Below are 12733 nucleotides of genomic sequence, written 5' to 3' on the forward strand. Positions count from 1 at the left end.
AACTCAACTTAATAATTACTCATAAAAAATGCTGATTAGAATCAATTAACCTCAGCTTTAACAAAAATCTACAGTAATATATACAGGGCTGCTTCAACTGCTTAGCATCAATATACTTCAAACTTATTATACTAGAACTCAGGGTAATGATATGATTGGAAAACGAAGACCCACTATAGAATCCACTTCACTGCCTGTATAGAAATGTAGATTTGATCAGACAAAAGACTATTTCCAAAACAGATTTGCATTCTTCAGTCACAGAACAAGAACACTGAGGACCAGAAGGTAAGTCTTGCTATATTGAAAGGGTTGAGGTGTGTTGTGGTTAAAACTACTACGATGGTTACATTAAATAATGTCAGACTGTCACCAGTACTGGCAGCCCCACAGTTGCTGGGAATCATGAGGGGTGCTGGCTGAATGTGCATGTTACAGCTCTTGTTCAAAGAGAAATTCTCAAATGAAACGGCAGGGGGATAACATCGATTTCTGAGCTGAGAACTATTTTGAGAAAAAAATAGCGTGAAATAGTTTTTTCAAAAGCTTACAATAAACCAAAAATGACAGAGTGACTTTCATTCTCTGAGGTACTATAAGCACATTTTGAGACAAAATGTTGAGAAATTTCCTGCTGACACTCAATTTACTTCCAATTCTCTTGCAAAATTAGGTTTGGATTACATCCCCTTCACAAGGTCTTAGGTTGCATAACTTTCAACTTTAGTTTGCCAGATCATTTTTCAAGTACCGGCAAATGCAGCTCTGCCTGCAGCATAGCCCAAGGCCAGTAACTCCTATACTGTCATGGGGATGAGGGCGGTTAGGCTGCAAAAGCGCTGCAAAACTCACCTCTTTCAGTATTTGGTACTCCTAAATTAATGGTTGGTATCGAAGAATCAGCGTGGTCACTGTAGTACTCTAAAAATAAAGCATCTTTTTCCCAGGTCTTCTTTATCACTGGAACTAGAGCAAAGGGGAGAAAAATCAATAGTGTTTCACAGAATTTCAGGATAAGCAGACATATGACTCTGTGCAATTTAGACTGAATCCCTGAACACATATATCCATTTAATATTTGATGTAAATCATGACTACCTTGAAAAAAAATGTCTAATTTCATGAGTTGAAATTCAAAGCTTTGATTTATTTCAGCCTTCTCAGTAAAATGTTTTGAAATACTGTAAAAAGTGCAGTAGTGTACTGTGACCATCTGTCCTCTGTTGAAGAACTGCTGAAAGCTTTGTTGTGTTGTTTTTCTTATTCTTTTTATACCCCATGACTGATATTTTAATTAGTTATGCAGCTAATTTCAGGTATAATTTAGATGTTTTCCAGAGATTTGATTGATAAGATGTAAAATGTTATGCAATAAGTTTCTGGCTTGCTGAGGAGTAAGGAGTATGAGTGAAGAAAAACACAGGACATCTACAGCTTCAGCTTGAGGCTATGCGCAACTCTCATGAATGAACAAAAAATAAACAGAGTGAAATATTTAACAATAAAAGATTGAGAAAACAAACAGAAACACTGGCTGGTCATCAGTGCCCATCAAGATTTGTGGAAACAGACAAGTAAACTCAGGAAGAACGTAATGTATAGTTCAGCTCTCAATACACTAGTTTTTAACAGTACATTTCAACACTCAAATTTCACAAAATAAACCACCCCAACCAAAGTTATTCTGCAGGCATCATGCGGGTCCCATGCCATTTGCCTGTACTGTAAATATTAACTATAGAAAATACTAAATATTAATCAGAAATAAAAAAAAGAGAGAAAACAGCTGTTAACAAAATATATTAGGGTCCGGACTTTAACACGTTAATTAAGATCAATTAATTACAAAAAAATTAATGTGTTAAAAAAAATTAACGCATTTTAATCGCACTTATTTTTCGGTACGCCTGAAACTTGAGTTTGTTAATACTGGAGCACCAATTAACGTTCATGACTTCAGACAACAACAAACCACAGTGAACAATAGTCAAACGTGAACAAAGACACTGATGAGACCGCTTTGGTTGGCCTCGTGGATGCGAACTTTTGTTTTAAAAAACAGATGGATTGGGTGGTCGGTAGCGTAGTAGTGGGTTGTGCATGCGCCCTGTGGATAGATTAATTTTGATTAATTAATTACAAAGCCTCTAATTAATCAGATTTTTTTAATCAAGTCCAGACCCTAAAATATATATATATTTTTTATACCAAATAATGTAGATATGATTGCAGTAAACCTTTAAATAAGGGAAACCCTTCATTTAATGATAACTTAGTTATAGGAATGCTTGAGATTCTCAAGATTTACTGAAGTTTTTAAAACTGCAAAAAAAAATATTTCATATTAAAGAAAACAGAAAAAAGAGGAGGGGGACATACTTCACTGAAGTGAATATAATCTGGGTTATAAAATCTTCAAACAATACAATTTGCCCAAGTTTACATAATATTTAACTTGAAAGCCGTTGGTTCAGAAGCAGCTGTTAAAATATCAAAATTAACATTGCTTGCATCTCCCCCTTTGACAAGACAACTTGGACTCGATTTGTATGTGGTTAGAGTAATTCTTTCAACAGCTACGCTCACATTTCACTACAGTGTTTTCAAAAGCTGTAAAATAAATTGGTGTGATGGGATACAATTTATAGATGCTCCCCAAATGTATACAGGCAATTAGCAGTTGTGTACCATAAAAGAAAAACTATTTGCACTTCTTCAAGTCTGTGGTAATGTACTTAATTTGTGAAGCAGATTCAATGTACAGATGAGAAAAGAAAGCGCGAACACACACGCGCACACACACACACACATTCTTGGGTTCATTAGATTCAGTAAACTATAATAATGTGATTCATCTAAGCAGTTTTATACCAGTTATAGCCTACAGTAAAGATGTATGCTATTGGACCTTTGACAATAAAATGCCATTATATTCAAATTTATTTTGGCACATTGCCATCAATGAGATATAGACATACCCCAACCCCCTAAATTGCATTAAACATCAAATCTCCAAATTAACATATCATAGTGTTTACTCTTGTTGTAATGGCTTTCTGGCATATGCTAACAAACTATATTGCTTTCAAAAGTTAATTTCTTGGGCATAGAAAGAACACCTCTTCAACTAATAGCATGATGCATCCCTATAGTTGATGGTTCTAAGTGATTTTATGTCTTCAGTCTTTAACAGGTCTAGATTCCATGTTGAATCTTAACAAAAGTGAGGTATGTGGGTTGTTTCAGAGATAACCAAACCCAAGCAAACCAAACTCCAACAAAGAAGTGATGATATATACAGGGGTTGGACAATGAAACTGAAACACCTGGTTTTAGACCACAATAATTTATTAGTATGGTGTAGGGCCTCCTTTTGCGGCCAATTCAGCGTCAATTCGTCTTGGGAATAGACATATACAAGTCCTGCACAGTGGTCAGAGCGATTTTAAGCTATTCTTCTTGCAGGATAGTGGCCAGGTCACTACGTGATACTGGTGGAGGAAAACGTTTCCTGACTTGCTCCTCCAAAACACCCCAAAGTGGCTCAATAATATTTAGATCTGGTGACTGTGCAGGCCAAGGGAGATGTTCAACTTCACTTTCATGTTCATCAAACCAAGCTTTCACCAGTCTTGCTGTGTGTATTGGTGCATTGTCATCCTGATACACGGCACCGCCTTCAGGATACAATATTTGAACCATTAGATGCACATGGTCCTCCAGAATGGTTCGGTAGTCCTTGGCAGTGACGCGCCCATCTAGGAAAAGTATTGGGCCAAGGGAATGCCATGATATGGCAGCCCAAACCATCACTGATCCACCCCCATGCTTCACTCTGGGCATGCAACAGTCTGGGTGGTACGCTTCTTTGGGGCTTTCCACACCGTAACTGTCCCGGATGTGGGGAAAACAGTAAAAGTGGACTCATCAGAAAACAATACATGTTTCACATTGTCCACAGCCCAAGATTTGCGCTCCTTCCACCATTGAAACCGACGTTCAGCATTGTCACAAGTGACCAAAGGTTTGGCTATAGCAGTCGGCCGTGTATATTGACCCTGTGGAGCTCCCGACGGACAGTTCTGGTGGAAACAGGAGAGATGAGATGCACATTTAATTCTGCCGTGATTTGGGCAGCTGTAGTTTTATGTGTTTTTGGATACAATCCGGGTTAGCAACATCCCTTTCAGACAACTTCCTCTTGCGTCCACAGTTAATCCTGTTGGATGTGGTTCGTCCTTCTTAGTGGTATGCTGACATTACCCTGAATACCGTGGCTCTTGATACATCACAAAGACTTTCTGTCCTGGTCACAGATGCGCCAGCAAGACGTGCACCAACAATTTGTCCTCTTTTGAACTCTGATATGTCACCCATAATGTTGTGCGCATTGCAATATTTTGAGCAAAACTGTGCTCTTACCCTGCTAATTGAACCTTCACACTCTGCTCTTACAGGTGCTATGTGCAATTAATAAAGATTGGCCACCAGGCTGGTCCAATTTAGCCATGAAACCTCTCACACTAGAAATGACAGGTGTTTCAGTTTCATTGTCCAACCTCTGTATATTTGCACAGTGCATTTCACAGAAATATAAAATCACAAAACTGAACAGTACAAGTAAAAATAGACACCTGTGTGCCTGTTTGTTTTTAGGTTGCTCTGGGTGTTTCTACGACTTTAGTGGTCATTCACTACCAGTATATCCTTCCAGGGACACCAAAAAAAAGAGAAAGAAAGAAAACACTGTAACCTCCATCCATCCATTTTCTATACAGAGCTATCCAAGCTGTCATACTGTGAGAGACAGGGACACTTGTCACTCCTGCTGTCATCATATAAATGTACACTTTATGGAGATTAATGTGCACTTCCAAGTTCATGTCATAGTGTTTCACAAAAAATATTTGAATTTTTAACAGAGTGAAACCACTTTTTACATCTCTTGCTTTATTGATCTATAAGATAACTAACTTTTGATACATACATGTAACATTATTTTTTTTAATCCCCTCTCCATTTAAAATGGTAATTAAGGTAATTAGAAAAATTACTTTTGAGCAACGGTATCTTATATGTAGTGTGCAAATTGTTTGATCCTGCTGTAATTAATTTGCCATTTGATCTATTGACTTAACTTGCTACATTTTCCACGAGTTAAAAGAGAAGCAGACTTAATGTGAAAAGGCTAATGTTGGGCAGAGTGTGCCAATAAGTGGTGCAACTGTACATTTTGAGCATTAAGTAAGACACTGAATTAAGTGCATTAGAGTCTATATATATATATTTATTTATTTATTCTATATCCTCCACACTATTAAAACCTTTCAGGCTTGATTGAGGAATAATTTATTGACATATTTTAAATTACAATGACGAGAAGCACTCAGTCACACTCATTAGAGGTAAAATAAGTCCATTACCAAAAACAGAAGGACTAAAAAAGGACATTTAAAGGGACTATGAGTAACATTGTAGGTGTGGGAGTGTGACTCACCTCTTTCATTGTGAAACTTCCCACATGTTTTCACAGCAACAAATATATCCTCTTTATGTACAGGCTCTCCCTTGATGGAAAAAGTAGACAAAGAATAAAAAGAATGGACAAATCACATGGATCAAATATAAGAAAAACTGAATCTTTATTATACTGCAGCCAAAAGTTTTGAAATTCAGGTTTCAGGCAATGTTAAGTATTCAAGTTATCATTTGGAGCTGATATCTTCAAATTGCAAATCTTTGTGCAAATGGCCCAAGGTAGCTTGGTTCTTGCCTTTGGCTCTGCTTTTAAAATTAAAGACAGACAGAAGATGATAATGAAATCTACATCTTTGGCATCCCTTGCCTTAATAAATGAAAATACAGGAAAAATGTGAAACAGAGAGGGACAATTACTAATAATAACAATAAAAGGAAAGTAAATTAAACATATCTGTGCGCATTGTAACAGCATACATTAGCATGGAAAACCCCAGATCAAAAATGTCTTTTACTATTGTAGAAGAACTTAACTTTTGTCAAGAAAGCATAGAGTAATGATTCAATCCACAAATTAAACTAAATTAGTATGTAATCTTTGTTTTGTACAATTTTACATATTTTTGCATTGTTGTGCTTGTGTTTCAGGCTGTAGCATGAGAAATATTTCACTGACAGCAGAAAGACAATAATATAAAAATCTGCAGGACAGACTAGGATAATTTTATCCAATATTACAGGACAGGGAGCAGCAGTTAAGATTCTTTTTAGATATATGACCTCAAAACCTCAGAACGACTAAATAAATTCTTATTATGGGTCTTAGTGCTTACTTTCCTGTTTTCCTCAGACCTCATTGATTACAATGTGTCCATCTCACTTTTTTAAATTACTCATATATGATACAAATTTGACCACTTCTCTGTATTTAAATGTCAGACACGCAGAGATAAATCAAATAAAAAAGATAGGCACACCAGGTTAAATTGAGCTATTTCCTAAAATAAAAAGAAACCCATTTTGTTGCTATGGTCACATTAATTGTTATCCTTGAATTTGCCTTTCAAAGCCCTTCATTCATTCTTTTGTTCAATGTAGCAAAGTGCTGCTGTAGCTCCAACTGGCAAATTGCCATGCAACTACTGTGAATTCAGTTTAATTATGATATGTCTCTTTCTTTTTGGACCGAATGGAAGCTTATCCTTGGATAGTTTATACATTTTTTTATCTCAAAATTCCTGTGACAGCTGCCTGAGTTATGTTCTCTGACAATTATTTCTGTGGAGATAACAGACAAACTACAGAGTCAAGACCACCAATGTAATATGTGACTTGACTAACAAATAAAAAAGTGAAGATTTTTGGTTGTTGGCTGCATGTGGACAGTTCAGCTTTCCATCTGCAAATTCAGGTTAAAACTATCATGCAAAGAAGAGCTCATATGTGAACACTATCCAGAAACACATCTTTTTGCCCTGATATAAGGATGAAACTAGCAAGAGAAGATGAGGGAAAGAATAAGTAATGTCAGATTCTATAAACATAAGTTCACATCAAAATGCATAAACTTAAACATATCTGGATAAAAGAAGACAAAAACTACCTGATGAAAGTGAGAACAACAAGTAGATGTTGCCTGGTAACAAGGGTTAATTTTGATCTAGGTGGATGTCTAAATTCAATGTTGCAAAACACACCCATGACTTCTCTCCTTTTTTTAGGTATTACATAGTGATCTACTGAATGGCATATGGGAGCAATGACGCACAATTAATAATAATAGATTATCGCCTTTCTGCCAATATCTCAAAGTGAATCCTTCTCTTTTTTATGTGACCAGTTAATTTTGTGCCTGTTGCAGAGATTCAAGGACAGTTGCACAGATCTGGCCAGAGAGCAGATACTCACACAGAGTGGAGGCTCTTTGCTCAGAGTGGTTGCACAGTGCTGGGCATGACGAGAGTTCTCCGGCTCAGTGCATAATTCAGGAACAGCGGTTAGATGTGGGCCCTTCCCACTGTCCCAGATGTATAAAGCAACCTGCAATAATACAGATTGCTTCTGTCAAGCTTATGAGCTACACCCAGGACACAAATAAAACTATTTCATTCTGACAACAAAATTACAGTGAGTACATCTAATGATTATTGTCAAAAACAGAAGAGACCAAACAAGATATAGGGGAAGAAACAGCTGGCAAGTGCTACTGTATGTCTTTCTGAAAAATAGCTGAATTATACAGGATAAAAGTTGCATTAAAGGAAATTATGCAAGAGCCACAATTAAAGTTGCCTAAATTATGGCAAACATATAACAAACATAAGACTAATGTTTTGCCGTTGAAGCCTGGAGTGAATCTACCAAAAATTAACTGGATTGACACTAATGAGTCATGAAATATAAAACATGTAAAGTAATCCAAAAAATAAAATGCATGAATTTGTCATTTAAACTATATCATTTTCAAATTACGCAAAATTCCTTGTCATCTACTTTCCTTCAATTCCTGAATTAAACTACAGGAACTTTGGAGAATCTCCAACCGAATCACCTTCTCCAGACTAGACCTGATAGGTTTGATATTGCATTTACTAAAAAAAAGTCCCTTGATGCCTCCCTGACTGAATTTCAACGCAAAAAAATAAGAACCTCAATGCTGCACCATGACAGTTCTCCAGAGTAATGAGATTCTACTTCAAGGTTAGATGGATTTCATGCCTTGCTCTTTTTGTGCAAATAGATTATACAGTAGTAAGCTTGCACAGACTCTGAGGTCTCTGAGGCCTGAGTCTGAAACAAGACTATTGGAAGCTCATAATAATAATAATAATAATAATAATAATAATAATATTGATAACAATAATAACAACTTACCTCGTGTTTCAGGTCGATAGTAAAGTCAGATTTATGTGGCTCATCTTTGACTTTCTTTGCAAGCCTAAAATTGCAAATCACAGAGCTCAAAATTAAATGCACTATAAATCTAATCTAATTACCTAAATCCTCTATCATATGTAATAAACAACTATGATTTACGGCTCATACTCACCGAACAACTAAGGGGATGCTTAAAGCCCAAGCAGCAGCAAAGTCAGGATATTTAAAGACTGAAGGATTCTCTGCGAAGGCGTAGTGATGGATGATGGTCGACTCCTCATCACAAAGAGACTTACCAAGAAACCACTCCTGATAAACACATTTCAAGAGACACATTTCAATATGTTAAAGGTGGAGGAAAAAACAATCTATTTCTCTATTAATATTCTGTGACATTTCATACAAAGAAACATAGAGGCTTCTGGCCTAATTTAGGAGTTTTCACACTGCACATGTCAGAGAGTCTTTGAAATTATTTCTGGTGAGTAGGTTTGCTACTCGCTGGGGAAATAATGAGATTTTTTTTGAGAGAATAAAGTTCAAAGATGCCAGATATTGTAGCTACAAAGTTTCTGAGCCTAATGTTTGACATATCTGGAGTGAAAAAATACTTCAATATTAACAGAATTGAGCAAAAATATTAAGTCGCCCTTCATTTGTTTGTATATTGCCAGGAAAAATGGGTGGAGCAGTTTAATGAAACATGTGCAAACATAAAAAGAAATACAATGTAACAAGGCAACAACTGAATTGGTACAATTCTTATTAGCATGAAAGTCAATATTTGGTATGACCATTTATATTCCTCAACACAATCTGAACCCTCTTGGATCTTGTAAATTTAAATAGTCTTCAGGAATAGTTCTCCAGGCTTCTTGAAGGGCATTTCAAAGCTCTTCTTTGGATGTTGGCTGCCTTTTGTTCCATTCTCTGTCAAAATATATCTCACACTGCTTCAATAATGTTGAGGTCTGGGCTCTGGGGAGAGGACTCATCACTCCATAAGACCCGGTGCCACTGATTTTCAGTCCACTTCTTGTGTCATTTGGCATAGCTCAGCCTTTTCTCCCTGTTTCCCTTCCTTAAGAATGGCTTCTTGACAGCCACCCTTCCATGGAGACCACTTCTGCTGAGGCTTCAGTGAACGATGGATCAACTGAAGGGCCAGATACATCTTTCAGGTCTGTGTCAGTCCTTTGCTGGATTTTTTAAAATCTATTTCTGAAGAACATCACATTGAGATAGATACTTTAGTAGATAGGTTCTTCTTTTTTTGGCCTGCTACCACTTCTCCAATTCCTTAAATTCTTTAAGGACACACTGCACACCATGCAGAGATATGTCATGTTTTCAGTTAGTAGTATTTTTGAGAATCACCTTGTTGGACATGTCAAGCAGCAAGACGATCCTCAGCACAGATGTCATTCAATTAAACAATGTTTAAAGAATTATGTTAATATGTTGTAAAGGTCAAAGTAATTACCTTAATATAATAGGAAAGCTGTGGACAGAACTGCACTCAAATGTCTTGTGAGGAGACACATCAAGATAGGAGTTGAAGTTGTTCTGTACTTGGATATGAACCAAAAAATCCTCAAAGCACATATGCAAGACTGATGAAAAGAGTCCAGTAAAATTAAGTTGCAGGTATTGTGGCAAAAATGGGTCATAAACTTTATGATAGGAACCAATAGATCACTTTCTTTTGTCAACTCAGTTATGTCAAACTGATATTTCCTTTTCAATAAATAAATTAGCCAGAGTAAAGAAGATGCATGAAGCTCTGATGATGTTTTTGGTTATATGAATTAAAAAATAAAGAAAATTCTGAAAATTCTTTCAATCCCCGCTTTATATTAATCATATGAAGTCAAACCAAATGTGGTTAGAAGATCAGTTATAAAAAACTGTCAGCTGTATACTGAATACAGTTGTGTATCCTAACACTAGCTCACATTTCTTGCCTTGGTATATCTTCGAAAGGAAATGTTTTCAAATGTACTGCAAGTACTGCAAGACGTATTCACTATCATGCTTTAGCGACTAATTAGTTTCATTTGAATGTGGCAACTTGAGTTTGTGAAGAGACTCAAAAATATTCTGCCATGAAAACTTAAGTTTGTCCTCTTCAGCTAAAACTGAGGCAGAGCAGTAACACTTGCGAGGGGCATTTTTAGTTTAGGGCATGCCATAATGAATCAAGTCATTAGGATATTGTATTTTTTGTCTTCCTGTCCACCCCAGAATGAGGTTGTGCATACAATAATGAAATCCATCTTTGCCATGCTCTTAAATTACAATGCAGTGTCTACACATGTCATTAAAAGGGCAGAGCAAGGATCTCTGGCTGCTGACAGAAGTAAGGATTTTCTTTTCTCCTGTAAGCTAAATGTTGTAGTGTAGTCATTACATAACTTTAGTTTCTTTTTAAACTTCGGAACAAGGATGAGAAATGAAAAAGAAAAGAAAATAGCGGCTGAGCATCAAGATTAAACGAAAAAAGTCAAGTTATTTGGATTTTTAAAAAAATCCATTGATGACATAATACAGAAGAAGAATTGTAAGGAGCCTGAGAGAGATCTTTTTATTCTCGGTCAGAAAACCAGTTTATGATTTTCTTTATGATATTTAAAATTGACCAACAGTATCAACCCCTACAGAAGAAAAAGTGATATCATCAATGGAGCTAAAGTGTTCAAATTAAGTCTGGAGTTGAGACTGAAGTGATGTGAGTGACATGCAATGCTGTGAGCTGGTGGAGCTCAGTGAAGCTTGACAACTGCAAAGGATCAGGAGTCAACCCGATACAGTATCTCTTAATAATTGAGGCAATGCAAAGCTGGATCCTGAAACAGAAAGCATTATCTCACTGATGAACTTGGAGTAACGTATTCTTACTTTATTTCTATCAAATTTTGCCAGGACTTGGACAAGAGTAGCCATCCTCACAATTGTTTCCTCCTCAAGAAATACAATCCAGGATGAGTTTTTCCCAAATGAGTGGGAGAAGCTGAGGACACACATACAAAAATAAAGCATCATCAAAAATAGAGTAAAATGATAAAACGAGGAGACAATGTTTTATTCCAGAGTAAATATGGACAAAAAATTAAAGAGGGGGCAGCAAAGAATGGGTACATAATGATATGCTGATATTTTAATGATCTAAGTCCTAAATCCTTGCTATGGATGATTATTAGACAAATCCTCAATGATGCATGGACACATATTTGAGTCTTAAGAAGCATGCAGACAGCTGTAGCTAATGTATTATCATGCTGTTCACAGCACTGATTAACTGCACTAATAGGCTTATTGTCATACTCGAAGAAACATTAAGAAGGCATTTTTTTTCAAAATGTGAAGCAATCAAATAATAATTACTGTATTAGTAACGACTTCTCAGAAAATGTGGTAAACATATCACCCTCAAAACTTGAATAAAAACTTCTAAATCTTACCTAGAAATGACAAGTAGGTAAATCTTTAGTTAATCACATGCTCATCTTACCTCAATATTTCAGGGATACTTACTAAGGCAGCAAAGGAAGGATACTCCAATCCCCCTCATTTTCAGACAAACTGTGAAGAAGCAAAACCACGGGTGGTTTCTGAAAGATACAAAACACAAACCAGAGATTGCTTTTAGAAACTGCATGATAGCTACACAAAAGCAAAGATGATTGTAGCAACTTTTAAAGAACCAAAGGGTGGACCTGATGTTAAAAGAAACTGTCCAGTACCTTGAAGGTCAAAACTTTAATCAATTCTAATAAACTAATTCTGGGTCAAGCTTGTCCACGGATTGCTGTTTTATGTTATTGAAGAATTCTTTAAAATCTGATACAGTTCACTAGGGCTCAGAGTTTTGCAAGATGATGCTTTTTTCTTCCGTTGTGCACAGCTGTGGTTTTTTACTCTCATTTGTGAACACAGAGCCTTTTGGGAGCATACCGATGGCCTACAGGCGTGTGCATGAGCCTTGAGGAAAGATTATGGCACTCAGAAAAAATCTTATTCTTCTCAAAAGAAGACAAATGTGGGGAGGAGCCTTTACCCTGTGGGGTTAGGGTCACAGTCCACACTGCAAAACGTGGACATCAGGGCAATTTCCTTGTTAGAAAGTGGTTTGCATGAAAATAGTCAATTGTCCAAAGTAACAATGGCTGTTTCTGGAGAGAGAAGCTGCGTTTTTTTTTTCTGAATATGGTGATTAGTTTAATAGAAATGACATAATCAATCAAATTAATTCAATCACTGGGGCAGGAGACACTGACATTTATGTGGATATAAATTACATATATTAAACAAATACAATTTAAAAATGAACAGTATCTTAAGTTTCTGTTCTTTTTATTTTTACTTAGGTAAGCCTATA

At 36.3% G+C, this 12733-nt stretch overlaps 1 protein-coding gene across 1 annotated transcript in view; it reads right to left on the bottom strand.

Moving 5' to 3' along the window:
• Positions 1-12733, bottom strand: part of b3glcta (beta 3-glucosyltransferase a) — a 67463-nt gene that overhangs the window by 12114 nt on the left and 42616 nt on the right. Inside the window, exons 5-11 of the mRNA XM_072392161.1 lie at positions 11890-11966; positions 11254-11365; positions 8528-8664; positions 8353-8416; positions 7387-7518; positions 5498-5567; positions 853-966 (exon numbers count right to left, since the gene is read on the bottom strand). Coding sequence (XP_072248262.1) covers positions 853-966; positions 5498-5567; positions 7387-7518; positions 8353-8416; positions 8528-8664; positions 11254-11365; positions 11890-11966 — 706 coding nt within the window. The remainder of the gene's footprint in view (positions 1-852; positions 967-5497; positions 5568-7386; positions 7519-8352; positions 8417-8527; positions 8665-11253; positions 11366-11889; positions 11967-12733) is intronic.

The sequence above is a fragment of the Leuresthes tenuis genome, unplaced genomic scaffold (genome assembly GCF_036924035.1).
Source record: "Leuresthes tenuis unplaced genomic scaffold, fLeuTen1.0.hap1 SCAF_9, whole genome shotgun sequence".
Taxonomy (NCBI): Eukaryota; Metazoa; Chordata; class Actinopteri; order Atheriniformes; family Atherinopsidae; genus Leuresthes; species Leuresthes tenuis.